General features: G+C 33.2%; 1 protein-coding gene across 2 annotated transcripts in view; it reads left to right on the top strand.

The window, feature by feature from the left end:
* The window catches only part of LOC119611370, a 127676-nt gene that overhangs the window by 83554 nt on the left and 17920 nt on the right, over positions 1 to 26202 (top strand). The window contains exon 4 of one of the 2 annotated variants that reach the window (XM_037966928.1): positions 5908 to 5976. The exons of the other annotated variant lie outside the window; for it this stretch is intronic. Coding sequence (XP_037822856.1) covers positions 5908 to 5976 — 69 coding nt within the window. The remainder of the gene's footprint in view (positions 1 to 5907; positions 5977 to 26202) is intronic. 2 annotated transcript variants of the gene reach the window in all.

Genomic DNA, 26202 nt, shown 5'->3' with positions numbered 1-26202 from the left:
CTGAACTAGAACTGAACTAGAACTGAACTAGAACTGAACTAGAACTGAACTAGAATCGAACTAGAACTGAACTAGAACTGAACTAGAACTGAACTAGAACTGAATTAGAACTGAACTAGAACTGAACTAGAACTGAACTGAACTAGAACTGAACTAGAACTGAACTAGAACTAGAACTGAACTAGAACTGAACTAGAACTGAACTAGAACTGAACTAGAACTAGAACTGAACTAGAACAGAACTAGAACAGAACTAGAACAGAACTAGAACAGAACTAGAACAGAACTAGAACAAAACTAGAACAGAACTAGAACAGAACTAGAACTGAACTAGAACTAGAACTGAACTAGAACTGAACTAGAACTGAACTAGAACTGAACTAGAACAGAACTAGAACAGAACTAGAACAGAACTAGAACAGAACTAGAACTGAACTAGAACTTAACTAGAATTGAACTAGAACTGAACTAGAGCTGAACTAGAACTGAACTGGAAGTGATTTAGAACTGAACTAGAAATGAACTAGAACTAAACTAGAACTGGATATCAATTTGTTGGCTGGTCAATTTATATGAGTAAGTGTGTGCATAATTGCTACAATGTGTGTGTGTGTGTGTATGTGACATGTTGGCGGCTTCAAGTAGCAATAGTCACAGCAACAGTCAAACTACGCATTTTTTTGTTCTCACAAAACTGAAAGAAAAAACGAACAAAAACTGAAACAGAGAACGTGATTGCACTTTTCTGGGTGCCAGTGCCATACAAACAAATGAAAGAACAAATAACAAAAAAAAACAGAAACAAACAACAGCCAACAGAAAAACTAACAGATGAAGTTTACAACAATTTATTGCTGAACACAAAAACACTCACAGATACAGCTGAGTAGATAGTTACGCTGCATACATACATTATGTTGCAAGGCAACATTTATCGTCGTTAACTATTGTTGCTACTTTTGCTGAATGTTTGAGTTGTGTTTTTTGTTTTTTTTTTTTTTTTTTTGTTATTGTTCGTTTACTATTTACTGTATGGCAAAAAGAACGTTGACAATTTACACAGTCAAATGGCAAACAACAGAACAGGCCGTCAGCAGCACTGTGGCAAACAGTAGAAACTGCTGCAGCAACCGGCAACAAGCAGACATCTGAGCACAACACGATTTCAACATTATTAAGTGAGACGACATGTTTGGGCATTGCACGTACTTTTTTATTTCTTCTTATTATTATTTTCTTTTTCATTACCTAGTCCCTCTACCCTGATTCTTCCTTTTAGTTGCAACAGAATTATAAAGGAAGAATTTAATGGTTGTAAAGAATTTTCTTAAATACAGCATGAGAGGCTTTTTGTTGTGGGAAAGTTTCAAGGAGTTGAAAGGAAATTATAGAGAAAATTTTCTGGTAATTGTTAAAATGTTTAGATTCTGGAAACTTTTAAAAAAATTGTTAAAGCTCTTAAACGTTTTAAGCTGGTACAAGGGGTACCAGTTATTATATGGTATCCCTCTCATAGTAAACTTGGTAAGGCATTACGCAATTAGTTCTCATGTGCAAACTGTTGGTATCTAAACTTTCCGGCGATTTTTATTATATTCAGTTTCAGTTCCTGAATTTTCAAATGAAAATCATTTAGAGTTCTGTCTTTTTTAAAAAACTAAATCAAATGAAACCTGTAGCATACACATGAGTAGAATACAGATCCATACAAATAAAATAACAACAAGTAAGAAAGTATAGTCGGGCGTGGCCGACCATATGATACCCTACACCAGTTATGAATATTAAATGTGATTTATTTTTCATAATAAAGCATTTATCTTCAATAGTCCCTTGTTCCGATACATTTAAGCAATTTATGGATGAAACACTAATTTTCTGAAAGAGGCTTTATATGAGGGCTACGGGTAAATATGGACCAAGCCCGATAAACTTTTTTGAATATATTTATATTTACATAATATTTTATTGTACTGAATTTCATCGCGATATTTGTGTTTATAACTTAATTTGGGACATTCAAGTAATTTTCTGAAGGGGACCTTGTATGGGAGCTAGGGTCAGATGGGGCGCGATCTTTATGAAATTTGGCAAGGTCATCAAGACTTCTATAAAACTTAGTAGTGAGCCGTATTTTATCGATATATCTGTATATTTAACATAATTATGAGCTCAGAAGCCCTTTTCGGGGGACCTGTTCTATGGGGACTAGGTGAAATAATGGACCGATTTTAACCATTTTCAATAGGCTTCGTCCTTGGGTCAAATAAAACGTGCGTGCCAAATTTCATCCAATTATCTTGAAAATTGCGACCTGTACCTTGCGCACAAGGTTTACATGGACAGCCAGCCAGACGGACGGACGGACGGACGGACGGACGGACGGACATAGCTTAATCGACTCAGAAAACGATTCTAAGCCGATTGGTATACTTTAAGGTGGGTCTAGGACGAATATTTTTGTATGTTACAAACATCAGCACAAATCCAATATACCCTCCCCACTAAAGTGGTGTACGGTATAAAAACAGCAACAATACAACTTAAAGCCATTGTAACTCTTTTACAGAAAATAAAACTAAAAAGAAAACGAAACAAAATCTGAAATAAAAGCAAAATAAAACATAACAAAACTACAACAGACAATAGAATCTATTCAAAAGTAAAGAGCTTTTTGTAATTTCGTTTGCATTTTTATTTTAACAGGATATTGCAAAAATGCATTATTACACACATATACAAACATATATACATACATTATGCATACATATGCATTTAGCAACTATAGAGTCTCTACTATTTACTAAACCTGGTGTAATGTAAGAACAACGTTTTTAAATTTTAACCATAAATCTACTCATGCGTGATTTAAAGACATTTTTTCTGTAGTTTTTTTTTTATTTTTATTATTTTCAATTTTACAAATTCAATTTCTTTTAAGCGCAAGTGTATCGCAAGCTACAAAACACTTGCTGCTGCCTGTAATCATGATTTTAAATATAGACGAAATTGTTGCCCTACACCATGCAAATATGAACTAGAAAAGAACTAAAACAGAACTGAAATAGAACACTGTTCTGACTAGAACAGAATATATAAGAATTAGGACAGAACAAGAACAAAACTAGAACAGAACTAGAACAGAACTAGAACAGAACTTGAACAGAACTAGAACAGAACTAGAACAGAACTAGAACAGAACTAGAACAGAACTAGAACAGAACTAGAACATAACTAGAACAGAACTAGAACAGAACTAGAACAGAACTAGAACAGAACTAGAACAGAACTAGAACAGAACTAGAACAGAACTAGAACAGAACTAGAACAGAACTAGAACAGAACTAGAACAGAACTAGAACAGAACTAGAACAGAACTAGAACAGAACTAGAACAGAACTAGAAAACTAGAACTAGAACAGAACGAGAAATTAACTAGAACTGAACTAGAAATAAACTAGAACTGAACTAGAACAGAACTAGAACAGAACTAGAACAGAACTAGAACAGAACTAGAACAGAACTAGAACAGAACAGAACTAGAACAGAACTAGAACAGAACTAGAACAGAACTAGAACAGAACTAGAACAGAACTAGAATAGAACTAGAACAGAACTAGAACAGAACTAGAACAGAACTAGAACAGAACTAGAACAGAACTAGAACAGAACTAGAACAGAACTAGAACAGAACTAGAACAGAACTAGAACAGAACTAGAACAGAACTAGAACAGAACTAGAACAGAACTAGAACAGAACTAGAAACAGAACTAAAACAGAACTGGAACAGAACTAGAACAGAACTAGAACAGAACTAGAACAGAACTAGAACAGAACTAGAACAGAACTAGAACAGAACTAGAACAGAACTAGAACAGAACTAGAACAGAACTAGAACAGAACTAGAACAGAACTAGAACAGAACTAGAACAGAACTAGAACAGAACAGAACTAGAACAGAACTAGAACAGAACTAGAACAGAACTAGAACAGAACTAGAACAGAACTAGAACAGAACTAGAACAGAACTAGAACAGAACTAGAACAGAACTAGAACAGAACTAGAACAGAACTAGAACAGAACTAGAACAGAACTAGAACCGAACTAGAACAGAACTAGAACAGAACTAGAACAGAACTAGAACAGAACTAGAACAGAACTAGAACTGAACTAGAACTGAACTAGAACTGAACTAGAACTGAACTAGAACTGAACTAGAACAGAACTAGAACAGAACAGAACTAGAACAGAACAGAACTAGAACTACTAGAACTGAACTAGAACTGAACTAGAACTGAACTAGAACTGAACTAGAAATTAACTAGAAATAAACTAGAAATAAACTAGAACTGAACTAGAACAGAACTAGAACAGAAGTAGAACAGAAGTAGAACAGAACTAGAACAGAACTAGAACAGAACTAGAACAGAACTAGAACAGAACTAGAACAGAACTAGAACAGAACTAGAACAGAACTAGAACAGAACTAGAACAGAACTAGAACAGAACTAGAACAGAACTAGAACAGAACTAGAACAGAACTAGAACAGAACTAGAACAGAACTAGAACAGAACTAGAACAGAACTTGAACGGAACTAGAACTGAACTAGAACCGAAATAGAACTGAACTAGAACTGAACTGGAACTGAACTAGAACTGAACTAGAGCTGAACTATAAGAGAACTAGAATTGAAATAGATTTTGAACACAACTAAGGTAAAACAAAACTGGAATAGTATTGAAAACATATTACCCATTTCTACAATATTTTTTAGTTTAACACTATAGAGTCTATAGTATATACTCACCCACAGTCGACTCCACCTATTCAATTTTCAGACATTTAACGATCTTCATGTAAAGAACACTTCAACGCGCAATTATTTCTTTCTCAAAATAGTAGAATATACAATCTTTTGAAATTGATATGGCGAGTCGTCGTCGTGTCTTCTTCTCTATTCAAATAAATAACAATAAAAAAGTTCTTTCAAGCCGACTTTAATTTACAAGATGCTAAGATACTTAAAAGCATTACAGCAGCAAGCAGTAGCATTAACAGCAACAACAACAACAATAAGTACAAATAATACATTTTACATGACTATTGTATTTTATTTGGTTAATCAAGCTTTAAAAATTTTTTCAATTGTTTAAACAGCGTAAAACTATAAATGGATCTGGCATAAACATTAAATTACTTCTACTGAAAGGCTTTTAAGAGAAAAACTTTTAAGTGATAAAAAAAAGCTTTTAATGTTTTATTTGAAAAACAAAGAAGTTTTTTTTAATTTAAATAACATAAATATAATAATAATTTTCAAGGAATTAAAATGGGCATTTAAGTTAAGATGTAGTTACTTAGTAACTACTCCTGTAAACGGGAGCAGTTACCAAAAAGTAATTATGTATTTGGTTGTTACTATAGAACTCTATAGAATTCCTCTATCTCCAGTAGATTTTTATCTGATATTAGTTTTAAAATTTTAACTTTTTTCTTACTTTTAGTTGAATTTTTAACTACTTTCTATTTAGTTATAAGTTATGCTCCTTAACTATACATTTCATAGTAAAAAGAAATATTTAAACAACTGCTTATTTCACTACATAACCCCTTACAACACTCATAAAAACGCACTTAAATTTTCAGTTCACCTTCATAAATTGGTGTAAGTCACAACCCATAGATACAACTCATCCATACCAACATACATACACGCTACAAATCATTTCATTATAGATTTTCTCGCTTTTTATTTATCTGTTTATTTAGAGTTGTGTTTTAAAAACATAAAAACAAATTTTAAGTTGATTTTCATTTTTTTGTTTTTCCTTCTTCTTCTACTTTTGGTTTTCCTTTGACAAAAAAAAATTTTCGAAAATTTTTTTTCGAACCAATAAAAACAGGATAAACTTGAGCATCGGATTGTAGAACTTGAAGCGGCTCTACTAAGATTGCAGGAAAAAGTTAATAATGTGAGTATTTATTAAATAAATATAAATAAATAATAATAAAATACAAATAACAATAATGCCCACAAAACTAATAAAGTTAATAAGTCGTTTCGTATGTATCTGCATATCTGTAAGATATTGTTTGTTTTGCATTTGTGTAAATAACAGTCCTAAGACATATTTCTGTTTCTATTTCTATCAAAATTCCCTTTTAGTGTTTTTTTTATTTTTTCTAATCTTGTTCGATTGAACGAACATTATTGACATCATGTGACATTTTGTCCATGTTGTACTTTAGTGGTCAATGGATGGAATATTTCTTGTGTTTTGTTCAACTGTCATCATAAACAAATAATAATGAGACTGCCAGATAAAAGAAATTTAATGTCCACAAAAGCTAATGGGACCAACTATGAAGTGTTAGATATTACAACAAACGAGAAGAACAGAACTAGAACAGAACTAGAACAGAAACTAGAAAAGAACTAGAACAGAACTAGAACAGAACTAGAACAGAACTAGAAAGAACTAGAACAGAACTAGAACAGAACTAGAACAAAAGTAGAACAGAACTAGAACAGAACTAGAACAGAACTAGAACAGAACTAGAACAGAACTAGAACAGAACTAGAACAGAACTAGAACAGAAACTAGAACAGAAACTAGAACAGAACTAGAACAGAACTAGAACAGAACTAGAACAGAACTAGAACAGAACAGAACTAGAACAGAACTAGAACAGAACTAGAACAGAACTAGAACAGAACTAGAACAGAACTAGAACAGAACTAGAACAGAACTAGAACAGAACTAGAACAGAACTAGAACAGAACTAGAACAGAACTAGAACAGAACTAGAACAGAACTAGAACAGAACTAGAACAGAACTAGAACAGAACTAGAACAGAACTAGAACAGAACTAGAACAGAACTAGAACAGAACTAGAACAGAACTAGAACAGAACTAGAACAGAACTAGAACAGAACTAGAACAGAACTAGAACAGAACTAGAACAGAACTAGAACAGAACTAGAACAGAACTAGAACAGAACTAGAACAGAACTAGAACAGAACTAGAACTAGAACAGAACTAGAACAGAACTAGAACAGAACTAGAACCGAACTAGAACAGAACTAGAACAGAACTAGAACAGAACTAGAACAGAACTAGAACAGAACTAGAACAGAACTAGAACAGAACTAGAACAGAACTAGAACAGAACTAGAACAGAACTAGAACAGAACTAGAACAGAACTAGAACAGAACTAGAACAGAAACTAGAACAGAACCTAGAACAGAACTAGAACATGAACTAGAACAGAACTAGAACAGAACTAGAACAGAACTAGAACAGAACTAGAAACTGAACTAGAACAGAACTAGAACAGAACTAGAACAGAACTAGAACAGAACTAGAACCGAACTAGCACAGAACTAGAACAGAACTAGAACAGAACTAGAACAGAACTAGAACAGAACTAGACAGGAACTAGAACAGAAACTAGAACAGAACTGAACTAGAACAGAACTGAACTAGAACAGAACTGAACTAGGAACAAGAACTAGAACAGAACTGAACTAGAACAGAACTAGAACAGAACTAGAACAGAACTAGAACAGAAACTAGAACAGAACTAGAACAGAACTAGAACGAACTAGAACAGAACTAGAACAGAACTAGAACAGAACTAGAACAGAACTAGAACAGAACTAGAACAGAACTAGAACAGAACTAGAACAGAACTAGAACAGAACTAGAACAGAAGAACTAGAACAGAACTAGAACAGAACTAGAACAGAACTAGAACAGAACTAGAACAGAACTAGAACAGAACTAGAACAGAACTAGAACAGAACTAGAACAGAACTAGAACAGAACTAGAACAGAACTAGAACAGAACTAGAACAGAACTAGAACAGAACTAGAACAGAACTAGAACAGAACTAGAACAGAACTAGAACAGAACTAGAACAGAACTAGAACAGAACTAGAACAGAACTAGAACAGAACTAGAACAGAACTAGAACAGAACTAGAACAGAACTAGAACAGAACTAGAAACAGAACTAGAACAGAACTAGAACAGAACTAGAACAGAACTAGAACAGAACTAGAACAGAACTAGAACAGAACTAGAACAGAACTAGAACAGAACTAGAACAGAACTAGAACAGAACTAGAACAGAACTAGAACAGAACTAGAACAGAACTAGAACAGAACTAGAAACTAGAACAGAACTAGAACAGAACTAGAACAGAACTAGAACAGAACTAGAACAGAACTAGAACAGAACTAGAACAGAACTAGAACAGAACTAGAACAGAACTAGAACAGAACTAGAACAGAACTAGAACAGAACTAGAACTAGAACAGAACTAGAACAGAACTAGAACAGAACTGAACTAGAACAGAACTGAACTAGAACTGAACTAGAACAGAACTGAACTAGAACAGAACTAGAACAGAACTAGAACAGAACTAGAACAGAACTAGAACAGAACTAGAAACAGAACTAGAACTAGAACAGAACTAGAACAGAACTAGAACTAGAACAGAACTAGAACAGAACTAGAACAGAACTAGAACAGAACTAGAACAGAACTAGAACAGAACTAGAACAGAACTAGAACTGAACTAGAACTGAACTAGAACTGAACTAGAACTGAACTAGAACGCAACCAGAACAGAATTAGATCTGAACTGGAACACAACGAGATCTGCACTACAACTGAACTAGATCTAAAACATTTTCCAATAGAGTACGATTTCATTTTGACTGGAAAAAATTTATGTTTTAAGTGTTCAGTTGGTCACATTATTTCACCAACCGAATAGGGATCTTAAATTATTGTTCATTTCCCTAAGACATGTGCTGGAAATTGCTAAAAATGTTTAGACATTTAGATGTTTAATGTATGGTTTTATGTACTTATATTTGGTTGTCCACATACAGTGACTCAAAAACTTGTGCGTACAAAATGATAATAAAAATAATAATAAAGTTTAACTTGTAAATATGAATAGAAATAAAATAATTCGCCTCATAATAATATGTTGGTAAAATCTTAACCACTATACGCATAATTTTGTTAGAAACTGTATGTTTATGCGAATAAATAAGTGTCTCTATGGTGTCTTCTTATAAATGGCATAAACATTTTCACTTAACACCCAACAGTAAACAACAAAATACTAAGAGACCAAAATTCAGAAAAAAACATTATTCTCATATAAGTATAATGTTGTAGTCGTAATCTGAAAAATGTTGCTGAGTCAACTTAAGTTTCCGCCAGGCATTTACCATTTCCCCACATACACACACATATATACTTTAAGTAAACAGTTGTATGCATGTTGGCGATATTTTTAAATAAAAAAAATATATATTATCAACGTCCCTCCAATAATGTCCGTTCTGTAATACAACACTTTCGTTTGACCGTCTTAAATGTTTTTAAGGTTTTTGTCCGTCTTTCTGTTCATATGATGACTGCTTAAATACTTTTGCTTAGAAGCAAATCCCAACAGATTTGTTATAAGTTAATGTATCACTTTTATCTTTCAAATGTCTACGTTTTTTCAAAAGGTGACTCGAATTTATATACATATTTTACTAATTTACCAGGAGTACTAATTTATTACATTTAGAGTTGATCCTAGGACATTGACATATATATTCCAAAAAGTAGTAAGTCACTTAGCATGATAAATAAAATCATAATTTCGTTACAGTTACTCTAAACTGCCGGGTATATAAAAGTAAAAATATGTTACTCTGTATATGTTTGCATAATTCTTTTAATACCCCCAACTAAACATTCACTTATGTTGGAGCTTAATGTTTGAATCCCAATTACTTGTAGTTAAAATAGTAGAAAAACAACAAAAATATTTACTTTTGTTTTTGCAACAACATTAAGTATTGTTCGTGTACAAACAGGAATTTGTGGGTTGGGGGTGCTAGGTTTATCTTCCCTTTAGAAATCATTTCATTAGGAAGCGTTTTTTTTTTTTCTTTCTATGTTTTGGTTGTCTACGGTTGTAATGTTTTCGTAAGTATTAAAACAGGACATTAATCCTGTTGATGGTTTTACTCCCACTCTTTGCCCGGTTGCAGCTAAAATAACATTTCTTTGGGTATTTTAATGTTTATACGACGCATCTCTTGTAAGTTATGTTTTTCATTCTAGAGGTTTTTTTTAAAGCAAAAAAGGGGTTGATTTGGGAACTATTTACTGCACAGAGGTGGGATTATGTTATTATTAATATTTATATTTACAACTGAACTAGAACAGAACTAGAACAGAACCAGAAGAGAACTTGAACAGAACTAGAACAGAACTAGAACTGAACTAGAACTGAACTAGAACTGAACTAGAACAGAACTAGAACAGAACTAGAACAGAACTAGAACAGAACTAGAACTGAACTGAACTAGAACTGAACTAGAACTGAACTAGAACTGAACTAGAACTGAACTAGAACTGAACTAGAACTGAACTAGAACTGAACTAGAACTGAACTAGAACTGAACTAGAACTGAACTAGAACTGAACTAGAACTGAACTAGAACTGAACTAGAACTGAACTAGAACTGAACTAGAACTGAACTAGAACTGAACTAGAACTGAACTAGAACTGAACTAGAACTGAACTAGAACTGAACTAGAACTGAACTAGAACTGAACTAGAACTGAACTAGAACTGAACTAGAACTGAACTAGAACTGAACTAGAACTGAACTGAACTAGAACTGAACTAGAACTGAACTAGAACTGAACTAGAACTGAACTAGAACTGAACTAGAACTGAACTAGAACTGAACTAGAACTGAACTAGAACTGAACTAGAACTGAACTAGAACTGAACTAGAACTGAACTAGCACAGAATGAATGAACTAGAACTGAACTAGAACTGAAACTAGAACTGAACTAGAACTGAACTAGAAATGAACTAGAACTGAACTAGAACTGAACTAGAAACTGAACCTAGAACTGAACTAGAACTGAACTAGAACTGAACTAGAACTGAACTAGAACTGAACTAGAACTGAACTAGAACTGAACTAGAAACCTGAACTAGAACTGAATAGAACTGAACTAGAACTGAACTAGAACTGAACTAGAACTGAACTAGAACTGAACTAGAACTGAACTAGACTGAACTAGAAGAACTAGAACTGAACTAGAATGACTAGAACGAACTAGAACTGAACTAGAACTGAACTAGAACTGAACTAGAACTGAACTAGAACTGAAACTAGAACTGAACTAGAACTGAACTAGAACTGAACTAGAACTGAACTAGAACTGAACTGAACTGAACTAGAACTGAACTAGAACTGAACTAGAACTGAACTAGAACTAAACTAGAACTGAACTAGAACTGAACTAGAAACTGAACTAGAATGAACTAGAACTGAACTAGAACTGAACTAGAACTGAACTAGAACTGAACTAGAACTACTGAACTAGAACTGACTAAGAACGAACTAGAACTGACTGAACTAGAACTGAACTAGAACTGAACTAGAACTGAACTAGAACTGAACTAGAACTGAACTAGGAATGAACTAGAACTGAACTAGAACTGAACTAGAACTGAACTAGAACTGAACTAAACTGAACTAGAACTGAACTAGAACTTGAACTAGAACTGAACTAGAACTGAACTAGAACTGACTAGAACTGAACTAGAACTGAACTAAAACTGAACTAAAACTGAACTAGAACTGAACTAGAACTGAAACTAGAACTGAACTAGAACTAGAACCAAACAAGAACTGAACTAAAACTGAACTAGAACTGAACTACAGCTGATTCTTTTATTTCTAAAATGTTTCCAACTCCCATCTCTGCATTGGGTATTTATGACATTTTTAGTTCTTTTCTTCTTTAACCTTCTTTTCGGTTACTCTAATGTACAATGTTTATGCTTTAATGACCGATTTGTGGTTTATTCCATTAATACTTTTCATTTTCAAACACGAAATAATACTTTATACTCCAAAAGTACTGCACCCCTCGCATTCATTGCTATAAGCACTGACAAGAATGCGATGAAAAGTATAGAAAAACCTTTAAGTAAAAGGAGAAGGTGGAGGGCGAAGAATTTGTTCAGTTGTCATAGATCTTTTCTCCAATCGTTTTAATGAGTCGTTTGTACATATGTTTTTATGTTAGAAGTTGTATTCTTCTTTTCTTTGCAAAGTTTGCACAGATACATAATTAAATTGTATTAAATGTAGAGTAATATGTTTGTAATCACTTACATGTAAACACATGTGATTTTTTTTTGGGCACAATGTAAGTGTATAAAGATAATTGATGAATTAAGAAGATAAGGTCCAAATTAATTTCACAGTTTTAATGTACTAAAAGCAAAAGTAACATACATACATATTTTCATTATAAGAAATATTTAAGTAAAATAAGTTCTTTAATGACTTAAGCAGAACTTTTACGATTTTCAACTACAAACAGAAGTTATCATTTTAAGATTTTAAAGCTAATTTAGGTAAACAAGTGTGGTTATAACATGTTTTCAAATTTCCCCCCTAATTTTGACAGCAATTTTATCTAGTTAACCTCATCATTTAATTTCCGTTACAATTATTTATTTGACAGAAATTGTTCCCCAAAGAGAAAGAACTCAAAAAAGTGTCAATAGAAAAAGACACCCTTTATATATTTTTTATTGATTTTTCTATTTTTATTTTAGTTTAACACTGATTTTCCATTTAACACTTTCTCTGTTCTATGTTTAATCTAAAATCTATTGAAACTTTTTTACAACTATTTCAAATTTTGCAGATAAGTAAAAAATAACCTTATTTATAAGTAGAAATTTTTGGCTCTAAATAGCAATATATAAAGCAAATAATCTTTTTTACTTTCTATTGAATTTATGGCATTCAAAAAAAATACTCTACTTATTGTTCATGAATGAACAAAAAGGAATAAAAACTCACACTCTATTATTTATAATAAAACTTTAGCCAAACAAAAAGGAAAATAGTGCAAAAGCAACGTAAAATCGAAATTTAAGCCAAAAAAATTTTGCTTTTTATCCAAAACAAAATTTTAAGCCAAATGCGTAAAATTTATTAAGCATTTTTTGCCTTTTTATGCTGCTTCCCATGGTCGTTTATTTATTTCATAGCTTCCTTTCATTTGAACTAAATAAGTATCTAAAGGAATTTGGTTGGCATACAAGAAATATTCCTACATACGAGTTAGTGTACGATATACATATTTAGTCCAAAGATATGGAAAAAAACAAACACTTTTTCCTGGGGTTTGTTGCAGACAATTTAAAAGTAAATTTATTGGTTTAACGGATTTTTCCTTTTTTGCTTTTCAGTCGTTTTTGAGATACGCAAAATGGGGAAGCCAAGTATACAGCAGAATAGTTAGTTAAAAGAAAATCTAGTGGTAATAGTGATATACGGATATACCATTTCCAGGTAAAATATAATTTTCTTGTTCAATACTAATTCAGTTCTTAGTTTCAGTCCTAGTTCAGTTCTAGTTCAGTTCAGTCAGTTCTAGTTCAGTTCTAGTTCAGTTCTAGTTCAGTTTCTAGTTCAGTCTAGTTCAGTTCTAGTCAGTTCCTAGTCATTCTAGTCAGTCTAGTTCTGTTCTAGTTCAGTTCTAGTTCAGTTCTAGTCCGTTCTAGTTCAGTTCTAGTTCCGTTCTAGTTCAGTTCTAGGTCAGTTCTAGTTCAGTTCTAGTTAGTTTAGTCAGTTCTAGTTCAGTTCTAGTTCAGTTCTAGTTCAGTCTAGTTCGTCTAGTTCAGTTCTAGTCAGTTCTAGTTCAGTTCTTAGTTCAGTTCTAGTTCAGTTCTAGTTCAGTTCTAGTTCAGTTCTAGTTCAGTTCTAGTTCAGTTCTAGTTCAGTTCTAGTTAGTTCTAGTTCAGTTCTAGTTCAGTTCTAGTTCAGTTCTAGTTCAGTTCTAGTTCAGTTCTAGTTCAGTTCTAGTTCAGTTCTAGTTCAGTTCTAGTTCAGTTCTAGTTCAGTTCTAGTTCAGTTCTAGTTCAGTTCTAGTTCAGTTCTAGTTCAGTCTTGTTCAGTTCTAGTTCAGTTCTAGTTCAGTTCTAGTTCAGTTCTAGTTCAGTTTTCAGTTCTAGTTCAGATCTAGTTCAGTTCTAGTTCAGTTCTAGTTCAGTTCTAGTTCAGTTCTAGTTCAGTTCTAGTTCAGTTCAAGTTCAATTCTAGTTCAATTCTAGTTCACTTCTAGTTCAGTTCTAGTTCAGTTCTAGTTCAGTTCTAGTTCAGTTCTAGTTCAGTTCTAGTTCAGTTCTAGTTCAGTTCTAGTTCAGTTCTAGTTCAGTTCTAGTTCAGTTCTAGTTCAGTTCTTGTTCAGTTCTAGTTCAGTTCTAGTTCAGTTCTAGTTCAGTTCTAGTTCAGTTCTAGTTCAGTTCTAGTTCAGATTCTAGTTCAGTTCTAGTTCAGTTCTAGTTCAGTTCTAGTTCAGTTCTAGTTCAGTTCTAGTTCAGTTCAAGTTCAATTCTAGTTCAATTCTAGTTCAGTACCGCAATTCAGTAACTTTTTAACTACAAAATTTTGTCGTTAAATAGTATAAATTCGTAAGTTAACAATAATTGTCGTTATGTGGTATTCTGAATTTTATTTCACCGATTTTTTTTCGTTAAATAAAATCATTAGTTAACGAAAAGTATCGGCAATGTAACGACCAAATAAAAAGTTCACGTTAATAATTTTATATTTTAAAAATATTTCAATACAAAACTTTTGACATTCTCATATTTTTCCGACGTTTGTCGTTAAAATATTCTAAGTTCGTTAAAAAGTTACAGAATTGAAAATTCGTTAATGCAACCGATATTTGTCGTTACTTTACGATATCGGAAGTTAAAATTAAAAAATTACAGAATTGCGGTACAGTTCTACTTCAGTTCTAGTTCAAGTTCAGTTCTAGTTCAGTTCCCATTTAGTTCTAGTTCAGTTCTAGTTCTGTTCTAGTTCTGTTCTAGTTCTGTTCTAGTTCTGTTCTAGTTCTGTTCTAGTTCTGTTCTAGTTCTGTTCCAGTTCTGTTCTAGTTCTGTTCTAGTTCTGTTCTAGTTCTGTTCTAGTTCAGTTCTAGTTCTGTTCTAGTTCTGTTCTAGTTCTGTTCTAGTTCTGTTCTAGTTCTGTTCTAGTTCTGTTCTAGTTCTGTTCTAGTTCTGTTCTAGTTCTGTTCTAGTTCTGTTCTAGTTCTGTTCTAGTTCTATTCTAGTTCTGTTCTAGTTCTGTTCTAGTTCTGTTCTAGTTCTCTTCTAGTTCTCTTCTAGTTCTGTTCTAGTTCTGTTCTAGTTATGTTCTAGTTATGTTCTAGTTCTGTTCTAGTTCTGTTCTAGTTCTGTTCTAGTTCTGTTCTAGTTCTGTTCTAGTTCTGTTCTAGTTCTGTTCTAGTTCTGTTCTAGTTCTGTTCTAGTTCTGTTCTAGTTCTGTTCTAGTTCTGTTCTAGTTCTGTTCTAGTTTCTAGTTCAGTTCTAGTTCAGTTCTAGTTCAGTTTTAGTTCAGTTCTAATTCAGTTCTAGTTCAATTCTAGTTCAGTTCTAGTTCAGTTCTAGTTCAGTTCTAGTTCAGTTCTAGTTCTGTTCTAGTTCTGTTCTAGTTCTGTTCTAGTTCTGTTCTAGTTATGTTCTAGTTCTGTTCTAGTTCTGTTCTAGTTCTGTTCTAGTTCTGTTCTAGTTCTGTTCTAGTTCAGTTCTAGTTCTGTTCTAGTTCTGTTCTAGTTCTCTTCTAGTTCTGTTCTAGTTCTGTTCTAGTTCTGTTCTAGTTCTGTTCTAGTTCTGTTCTAGTTCTGTTCTAGTTCTGTTCTAGTTCTGTTCTAGTTCTAGTTCTCTTCTAGTTCTGTTCTAGTTCTGTTCTAGTTATGTTCTAGTTATGTTCTAGTTCTGTTCTAGTTATGTTCTGTTCTAGTTCTGTTCTAGTTCTGTTCTAGTTATGTTCTAGTTCTGTTCTAGTTCTGTTGTAGTTCTGTTCTAGTTCTGTTCTAGTTCTGTTCTAGTTCTGTTCTAGTTCTGTTCTAGTTCTGTTCTAGTTCTGTTCTAGTTCTGTTCAAGTTCTGTTCTAGTTCAGTTCTAGTTCTGTTCTAGTTCTGTTCTAGTTCTGTTCTAGTTCTGTTCTAGTTCTATTCTAGTTCTGTTCTAGTTCTGTTCTAGTTCTCTTCTAGTTCTCTTCTAGTTCTGTTCTAGTTCTGTTCGAGTTCTGTTCTAGTTCTATTCTAGTTCTGTTCAGTTCTAGATCAGTTCTAGTTCTGTTTTGCTTTTGCTCTAATTCATTATCTATTCAAGTTGAAATGGTGTACTCCTTTGTATATTAAATCTTTCCATGTACAATGTGTGTGTGTGTGTCAAGTAATTGTCGGATAATGTTAAATTCCTATACATTCTATGATAAAAATATACACAACCTAAATAGATACTGGGATCTATTTACTGCCAGTAGTAGTAGTTAGTAGATATTGTACTGTTCAATGGCTTGAAATTGAATTCATTTCGGTATAAACATTTTTTTCTAATGTTTTTTTGGGATAGTGGGAGTAGACACAAGCATACCATTAACTCTGTTCATCAAAAGCGTTTGTTTTATTTTTTTAACACTGCGTTAATACGAACGACAAGACTGTATATTACAGATACAAAATCCAGAACGTGCTACTCTATGGCGGTGGTTTTCAATATTCTTCTTATTTACTTAGTTCCTGGGTTATTATCAGTATTTTTCCAGTATTTATTCGTTCTTATACATTAATTTTTTTTTGTTGTTGCTTTGTCTTAAAAGTCTGTAAGTAATGATTATCTCCTTTAAGTTCTTTACTCCCAAACATTAAGTCCTTTTTATGGGATTTTTATTTTCTTTTCATCGTTTGTTGTTTCCTTCTTATTGAAATAAATAAAATAGAATTCCTTTTTATTAATATTTCGTCTTGTGTATAGATTTGAAACAATATTTCCGCTTCATTGCTAAATGTGCCATAAATGACACGTTCCAGTGATTTCCGGTCACTTATAAAATGAATTTCTTTTTTCTTTTCAATTAAATATAAATATTTTTAATAAATGCTCCTTGCTTACAGCATCACACTTAGTAACTCAACCAAAAAAATAGTGCAGTTATCATTAAGACTCAATATGAGAGTGATAACAATCTTACTAATGTTTAATACCCCAATATAATTTAATAACGAAAACGGAGTAGGAGGTGAAAGTTATATTGAGGGTTGTTGTAAGACCAATGTATTTCGGCAATTTTTTGCAGTACATTGTTGCATGGCGTTGATAATAATTTTATTAATTGTTTTTCTTTTGCTCTAATCAAGAAGATCTGTTTTGGATGTGTATGAACAAGATGACATGATTAAGCAATTTATTTGGAAAATAATTGCTTTTGGTATATGTTTTCGGAATTACTGTAGTATTTTTTTAAAGATTTTCCCATATTCCTCTCTATTTCAGCTTTAGTTCAATTCTAGTTTGGTTCTAGTTCAGTTGTAGTTCAGTTCTAGTTCAGTTCTAGTTTAGTTCTATTTCAGTTCTAGTTCAGTTCTAGTTCAGTTCTAGTTCAGTTCTAGTTCAGTTCTAGTTCAGTTCTAGTTCAGTTCTAGTTCAGTTCTAGTTCAGTTCTAGTTCAGTTCTAGTTCAGTTCTAGTTCAGTTCTAGTTCAGTTCTAGTTCAGTTCTAGTTCAGTTCTAGTTCAGTTCTAGTTCAGTTTCTAGTTTAGTTCTTATTAGTTCAGTTCTAGTTCAGTTCTAGTTCAGTTCTAGTTCAGTTCTAGTTCACTTCTAGTTCAGTTCTAGTTCACTTCTAGTTCAGTTCTAATTCAATTCTAGTTCTAGTTCAGTTCTAGTTCAGTTCTAGTTCAGTTCTAGTTCAGTTCTAGTTCAGTTCTAGTTCAGTTCCAGTTCAGTTCTAGTTCAGTTCTAGTTCAGTTCTAGTTCAGTTCTAGTTCAGTTCTAGTTCAGTTCTAGTTCAGTTCTAGTTCAGTTCTAGTTCAGTTCTAGTTCAGTTCTAGTTCAGTTCTAGTTCAGTTCTAGTGCAGTTCTAGTTCAGTTCTAGTTCAGTTCTAGTTCAGTTCTAGTTCAGTTCTAGTTCAGTTCTAGTTCAGTTCTAGTTCAGTTCTAGTTCAGTTCTAGTTCAGTTCTAGTTCAGTTCTAGTTCAGTTCTAGTTCATTTCTGGTTCAATTGTAGTTTAATTTCTTCTCCATTTATCAGACTCTATAAAGAATTTAAGAAAAATCTATTTACTTAAATTTTCTTCTCAATTTTTTTTAATATTTTCCATTAAGTTCGTCGTTTCTGTTTTAATTTAAAACATTTAACAAACAACTAAATGTTTCACACTCCCTGGAGTCTTATTCAAATTAGCAGTTTTGCTATTTTTCATTTACCAAGACTTTCATTAACGTCAGAAAAATAAAACAAATATAAAAGCTAAAAGTTTTCCTTAAATTAAACAAAAAAAAAAAAAAAAGAAATAGAAAAAATCTTATAGAATTTTATTACATTTTTGCTCTTATCAATTGGACATTTAAGATGTTCATTGTCTGTATCAGCAGCATTGTCAGCAGTAGCATCATCACCATCAACATTTTCATTTTATATACAATTTTGCAGGATGACATTTAGTCTTCTTTATTCTAACAGGAATCTCAAGTAATACTTGACAACATTTCTTTCTTTATTACACCTCTATTTCTCTAAGAGCCTAGCAACTGCCCACACTACGGTCAGCTGTATAAAAACAACGAAAAAAAAAGGAGGCTGGAGTTTTGAGTCTAGTATAAATGAATACGAACTCTTGTCATTGTACAAGTACCGAGCTAATAATGCCAACGACATCATATTTTTTCCCAAACACCAAACTTATGAATGAAAGCAAAAAAAAAAATCACAAAGTATTGTATGCAGCCAAGAACTGAAGCATTTTGGTAACCAACTTGTTTCCAGAAAAGAAGCAAGTTAAGAACTTTGTTACAAAGTTGTGTTGGTTGGTAACTCGCCAACCAACCACTCTTTGCAAAAATGAATGAAGCAAGAAGTCTCCTCTTAATAAGCAATTATTTGCAGGCATTCTATGCTTTGAAAGAAAAAAACTTTGCTATTTTTTACCATAAAATAAGCAAAAGGGAAAATGTATGCGTTCTGCCAATGAAATGGTATGAATGAACAAAAGAATTTCGAGCCACTTAAAGAAAAAGAGAAAGATACTTCAGAAATTTTAACACACAAAAGTTCAAAGGGATTGTTGAGTAGTAAATAAATATGGGAGAGTTATAAAAGTGGGACAATGGCGACGACTTTTATGGATACTATCTAGTTCAGTTCTAGTTAAGTTCTAGTTCAGTTCTAGTTCAGTTCTAGTTTAGTTCTAGTTCAGTTCTATCTCAGTTCTATTTCAGTTCTAGTTCAGTTCTAGTTCAGTTCTAGTTCAGTTCAGTTTAGTTCTAGTTCAGTTCTATTCATAGCTATTCAGTTCTATTTCAGTTCTAGTTCTAGTTCTTTCAGTTCAGTTCTAGTTCAGTTTAGTTCTAGTTCAGTTCTAGTTCAGTTCTAGTTCAGTTCTAGTTCAGTTCTAGTTCAGTTCTAGTTCAGTTCTAGTTCAGTTCTAGTTCAGTTCTAGTTCAGTTCTAGTTCAGTTCTAGTTCAGTCTAGTTCAGTTCTAGTTCAGTTCTAGTTCAGTTCTAGTTCAGTTCTAGTTCAGTTCTAGTTCAGTTCTAGTTCAGTTCTAGTTCAGTTCTAGTTCAGTTCTAGTTCAGTTCTAGTTCAGTTCTAGTTCAGTTCTAGTTCAGTTCTAGTTCAGTTCTAGTTCAGTTCTAGTTCAGTTCTAGTTCAGTTCTAGTTCAGTTCTAGTTCAGTTCTAGTTCAGTTCTAGTTCAGTTCTAGTTCTTCTAGTTCAGTTCTAGTTCAGTTCTAGTTCAGTTCTAGTTCAGTTCTAGTTCAGTTCTAGTTCAGTTCTAGTTCAGTTCTAGTTCAGTTCTAGTTCAGTTCTAGTTCAGTTCTAGTTCAGTTCTAGTTCAGTTCTAGTTCAGTTCTAGTTCAGTTCTAGTTCAGTTCTAGTTCAGTTCTAGTTCAGTTCTAGTTCAGTTCTAGTTCAGTTCTAGTTCAGTTCTAGTTCAGTTCTAGTTCAGTTCTAGTTCAGTTCTATTTCAGTTCTAGTTCAGTTCTAGTTCAGTTTAGTTCAGTTCTAGTTCAGTTCTAGTTCAGTTCTAGTTCAGTTCTAGTTCAGTTCTAGTTCAGTTCTAGTTCAGTTCTAGTTTAGTTCTAGTTTAGTTCTAGTTTAGTTCTAGTTTAGTTCTAGTTTAGTTCTAGTTCAGTTCTAGTTTAGTTCAGTTCTAGTTTAGTTCAGTTCTAGTTCTTCTAGTTCAGTTCTAGTTCAGTTCTAGTTCAGTTCTAGTTCAGTTCTAGTTCAGTTCTAGTTCAGTTCTAGTTCAGTTCTAGTTCAGTTCTAGTTCAGTTCTAGTTCAGTTCTAGTTCAGTTCTAGTTCAGTTCTAGTTCAGTTCTAGTTCAGTTCTAGTTCAGTTCAGTTCAGTTCAGTTCTAGTTCAGTTCTAGTTCAGTTCTAGTTCAGTTCTAGTTCAGTTCTAGTTCAGTTCTAGTTCAGTTCTAGTTCAGTTCTAGTTCAGTTCTAGTCAGTTCTAGTTCAGTTCTAGTTCAGTTCTAGTTCAGTTCTAGTTCAGTTCTAGTTCTAGTTCAGTTCTAGTTCAGTTCTAGTTCAGTTCTAGTTCAGTTCTAGTTCAGTTCTAGTTCAGTTCTAGTTCAGTTCTAGTTCAGTTCTAGTTCAGTTCTAGTTCAGTTCTGGTTCAGTTCTAGTTCAGTTCTAGTTCAGTTCTAGTTCAGTTCTAGTTCAGTTCTAGTTCAGTTCTAGTTTCTTTCAGTTCTAGTTCAGTTCTAGTTCAGTTCTAGTTCAGTTCTAGTTCAGTTCTAGTTCAGTTCTAGTTCAGTTCTAGTTCAGTTCTAGTTCAGTTCTAGTTCAGTTCTAGTTCAGTTCTAGTTCAGTTCTAGTTCAGTTCTAGTTCAGTTCTAGTTCAGTTCTAGTTCAGTTCTAGTTCAGTTCTAGTTCAGTTCTAGTTCAGTTCTAGTTCAGTTCTAGTTCAGTTTCTAGTTCAGTTCTAGTTCAGTTCTAGTTCAGTTCTAGTTCGTTCTAGTTCAGTTCTAGTTCAGTTCTAGTTCAGTTCTAGTTCAGTTCTAGTTCAGTTCTAGTTCAGTTCTAGTTCAGTTCTAGTTCAGTTCTAGTTCAGTTCTAGTTCATTCTAGTTCTTCTAGTTCAGTTCTAGTTCAGTTCTAGTTCAGTTCTAGTTCAGTTCTAGTTCAGTTCTAGTTCAGTTCTAGTTCAGTTCGAGTTCAGTTCTAGTTCAGTTCTAGTTCAGTTCTAGTTCAGTTCTAGTTCAGTTCTAGTTCAGTTCTAGTTCAGTTCTAGTTCAGTTCTAGTTCAGTTCTAGTTCAGTTCTAGTTCAGTTCTAGTTCAGTTCTAGTTCAGTTCTAGTTCAGTTGTAGTTCAGTTCTAGATCAGTTCTAGTTCTGTTTTAGTTCTGTTCTAGTTCAGTTCTACTTAGTTCTAGTTCAGTTCTAGTTCAGTTCTAGTTCAGTTCTAGTTCAGTTCTAGTTCAGTTCTAGTTCAGTTCTAGTTCAGTTCTAGTTCAGTTCTAGTTCAGTTCTAGTTCAGTTCTAGTTCAGTTCTAGTTCAGTTCTAGTTCAGTTCTAGTTCAGTTCTAGTTCAGTTCTAGTTCAGTTCTAGTTCAGTTCTAGTTCAGTTCTAGTTCAGTTCTAGTTCAGTTCTAGTTCAGTTCTAGTTCAGTTCTAGTTCAGTTCTAGTTCAGTTCTAGTTCAGTTCTAGTTCAGTTCTAGTTCAGTTCTAGTTCAGTTCTAGTTCAGTTCTAGTTCAGTTCTAGTTCAGTTCTAGTTCAGTTCTAGTTCAGTTCTAGTTCAGTTCTAGTTCAGTTCTAGTTCAGTTCTAGTTCAGTTCTAGTTCAGTTCTAGTTCAGTTCTAGTTCAGTTCTAGTTCAGTTCTAGTTCAGTTCTAGTTCAGTTCTAGTTCAGTTCTAGTTCAGTTCTAGTTCAGTTCTAGTTCAGTTCTAGTTCAGTTCTAGTTCAGTTCTAGTTCAGTTCTAGTTCAGTTCTAGTTCAGTTCTAGTTCAGTTCTAGTTCAGTTCTAGTTCAGTTCTAGTTCAGTTCTAGTTCAGTTCTAGTTCAGTTCTAGTTCAGTTCTAGTTCAGTTCTAGTTCAGTTCTAGTTCAGTTCTAGTTCAGTTCTAGTTCAGTTCTAGTTCAGTTCTAGTTCAGTTCTAGTTCAGTTCTAGTTCAGTTCTAGTTCAGTTCTAGTTCAGTTCTAGTCAGTTCTAGTTCAGTTCTAGTTCAGTTCTAGTTCAGTTCTAGTTCAGTTCTAGTTCAGTTCTAGTTCAGTTCTAGTTCAGTTCTAGTTCAGTTCTAGTTCAGTTCTAGTTCAGTTCTAGTTCAGTTCTAGTTCAGTTCTAGTTCAGTTCTAGTTCAGTTCTAGTTCAGTCTAGTTCGTTCTAGTTCAGTTCTAGTTCAGTTCTAGTTCAGTTCTAGTTCAGTTCTAGTTCAGTTCTAGTTAGTTCTATTCAGTTCTAGTTCAGTTCTAGTTCAGTTGCTAGTTCTGTTTAGTTTCTGTTCTAGTTCAGTTCTACTTCAGTTCTAGTTCAGTTCTAGTTCAGTTCTAGTTCAGTTCTAGTTCAGTTCTAGTTCAGTTCTAGTTCAGTTCTAGTTCAGTTCTAGTTCAGTTCTAGTTCAGTCTAGTTCCGTTCTATTTCAGTTCTAGTTCAGTTCTAGTTCAAGTTCTAGTTCAGTTTCTAGTTCAGTTCTAGTTCAGTTCTAGTTCAGTTCTAGTTCAGTTCTAGATCATAGTTCGTAGTTCGTTCTAGTTCAGTTCTAGTTCAGTTCTAGTTCGTTCTAGTTCAGTTCTAGTTCAGTTCTAGTTCAGTTCTAGTTCAGTAGTTCTAGTTCAGTTCTAGTTCAGTTCTAGTTCAGTTCTAGTTCAGTTCTAGTTCAGTTCTAGTTCAGTTCTAGTTCAGTTCTAGTTCAGTTCTAGTTCAGTTCTAGTTCAGTTCTAGTTCAGTTCTAGTTCAGTTCTAGTTCAGTTCTAGTTCAGTTCTAGTTCAGTTCTAGTTCAGTTCTAGTTCAGTTCTAGTTCAGTTCTAGTTCAGTTCTAGTTCAGTTCTAGTTCAGTTCTAGTTCAGTTCTAGTTCAGTTCTAGTTCAGTTCTAGTTCAGTTCTAGTTCAGTTCTAGTTCAGTTCTAGTTCAGTGCTAGTTCAGTGCTAGTTCAGTGCTAGTTCAGTTCTATTTCAGTACCATTTTATAATTGATACGATTTTTCTTAAAAGAAACATACCACTGTATATATCGCAACATACCTTCCTATGAAACAATTCTTTTTCCTTTATTAAAAAAAAGCGATCTTTTTAATTCCTTCCTTAAAAACTGCAAATTAGCTTTTTTATTAAAAACAACATAAAATATATTTAGAGCGAAAACAAAATCTTTTGTTAAATTATGGATTATTAGACGTATAAAGGAAGCGCGTGCCAAAGCAAATATTTTCGTCATTAAAAAATGCAATAAGTAAAGGCAAGGTTTCACACTAAACTGTTAAACTGAAGTCGGTATTAAGCTAATTGAATATAAGTTAAAAAAAAACTGTTAAAAATTAGAAACCAAACCAACAGGATGAATCACCATATTGACCCAAACCATCAGACTTATGATTTGTGTGCAAAAAAAAACTATATTTGTAAACGTAGTAAAAACTACCCCCGAAATACTTACTCTACCCGCCTTTATTAAAAATTTTACACTGCAATTTATTTGCAAATTTTAGATATATATTTTTTTCTGCTTTCATAATGAAAAATCGCCATAGTAAATTTAACTCACACTTTCGTTTTAATTTGACATGAAAAGAGAATATGATGAGGTTTTTAGTTCGCAAATGAAGTGAGAAGCGTTTTACTTGTTTTGAAAAAGCCTATGTTGTTTACTTTGTATTGTTAGTTTAGTCCCCTTCTTCGATTTTTTTTTTTCGGTATAAATTAATGTTTTGAATTTTTACTACACCCACCCTAATAATGCAACAAGCTTTAATGTATTACAAGTTAATGCAATCCAACCCCTTAATGTTTACGACTTGCCAAGGACCATCATCATCATAATGTCGAGTAGTAGCAATAGAATAGATCGTTTAATGTTTATAAGCAAAAAAAAAAGTTTGATTATACAGCTGCTTTTTTCGAAAAACTTGAAATTTTTAATTTAAAAATTTTTTTGTTTGCTTGTTGAAAAAAATCAATATTTACTAAACGGCCAAGGACTGGTCCTTTGTAAGATTGCAATTGAATTCATTAAAATGTAACTTTAGATTAAAAAAAAGGATGAGATTTCCTGTTTTTAGATTGGTATCAGGTTTAAGCTTTAATATAACACAGATGCACTGTAAACTATTCTATGGTCTGGAGTATTGACTGTTCTATAGTATGGACTATAGACTGATCTATAGTCTGGAATATAGACTGATGTATAGTCTGCACTATATACTATCTATAGTCTAGACTATAGAATATACTATAGTCTTAACTGTAGACTGTTCTATAGTCTGGACTATAGACTGATCTATAGTCTGAACTATAGACTGTTCTATAGTCTAGACTATAGACTGTTCTATAGTCTAGATTATAGACTGTTCTATTGTCTGGACTGTATACTGTTCTATAGTCTGTACTATAGACTGTTCTGTAGTCTGGACTATAGACTGTTCTGTAGTCTGGAGTATAGACTGTTCTGTAGTCTGGACTATAGACTGATATATAGTCTTGACTATAGACTGATCTATAGTCTGGACTATAGACAGTTCTATAGTCTAGACTATAGACTGTTCTATAGTCTGATGTGTAGACTGTTCTATAGTCTGATTTATAGTCTGATCTATAGACTGATCTATAGTCTGGACTATAGACTGATCTATAGTATGGACTATAGACTGATCTATAGTCTGGACTATAGACTGATCTATAGTCTGGACTATAGACTGTTCTATAGTCTGGACTATAGACTGTTCTATAGTCAGGACTATAGACTGTTCTATAGGCTGGACTATAGACTGTTCTATAGGCTGGACTATAGACTGATCTATAGTCTGGACTATAGACTGATCTACAGTCTGTACTATAGACTGATCTATAGTCTGGACTATAGACTGATCTATTGTCAGGAATATGGACTGTTCTATAGTCTGGACTATAGACTGTTCTATAGTCTTCACTGCAGACTATTCTATAGTCTGGACTATAGGCTGATCTATATACTGGACTGATCTATAGTCTGGAATATTGACTGATCTATAGTCTGGACTATAGACTGTTCTATAGTCAGGACTATAGACTGATCTACAGTCTATCTATTCTGATCTATTGTCAGGACTATAGACTGTTCTATAGTCTGGACTATAGACTGTTCTATAGTCTGGACTATAGACTGTTCTATAGTCTGGACTATAGACTGTTCTATAGTCTGGACTATAGACTGTTCTATAGTCTGGACTATAGACTGATCTATAGTCTGGACTATAGACTGATCTATAGTCTGGACTATATATCTATAGTCTGGACTATAGACTGATCTATAGTCTGAACTCTAGACTGTTCTATAGTCTAGACTATAGACTGTTCTATTGTCTGGACTGTATACTGTTCTACAGTCTGGACTATAGACTGTTCTGTAGTCTGGACTATAGACTGATATATAGTCTTGACTATAGACTGATCTACAGTCTGGACTATAGACTGATCTATAGTCAGGACTATAGCCTGATCTATTGTCAGGACTATAGACTGTTCTATAGTCTGGACTATAGACTGTTCTATAGTCTTCACTGTAGACTATTCTATTGTCTGGACTATAGACTGATCTATGGAACGAGCTATAGCCTGATCTATAGAACGACCTATAGACTGATCTCTATTACGAGCTATAGACTGATCTATAAACTAATTTATAGTTTGGAGTCCAGAGAAAAAGTTAAATTGAGCCGACAATTTAGCCGCCGCCGATATTTTCTATAATAAGCCGCCGCCGCCGATCAGTTTACATCGGCTTGTATCTCTGGTTTGGACCTTGACATTGATGTTGACCTTAATCGATTTCTATTGTTATGTCCTTTCACTCTGTCAAACAAATATTTAATTATAAAACATTATTATTCTTAAATGTCTGTGCTAGTAATCTAAACT

Source organism: Lucilia sericata, unplaced genomic scaffold, assembly GCF_015586225.1.
Source record: "Lucilia sericata isolate MDLA Ls3-8-SP2 unplaced genomic scaffold, ASM1558622v1 Contig001434F_arrow, whole genome shotgun sequence".
Classification (NCBI taxonomy): Eukaryota; Metazoa; Arthropoda; class Insecta; order Diptera; family Calliphoridae; genus Lucilia; species Lucilia sericata.
This window is presented reverse-complemented; position numbering and strand designations above follow the sequence as displayed.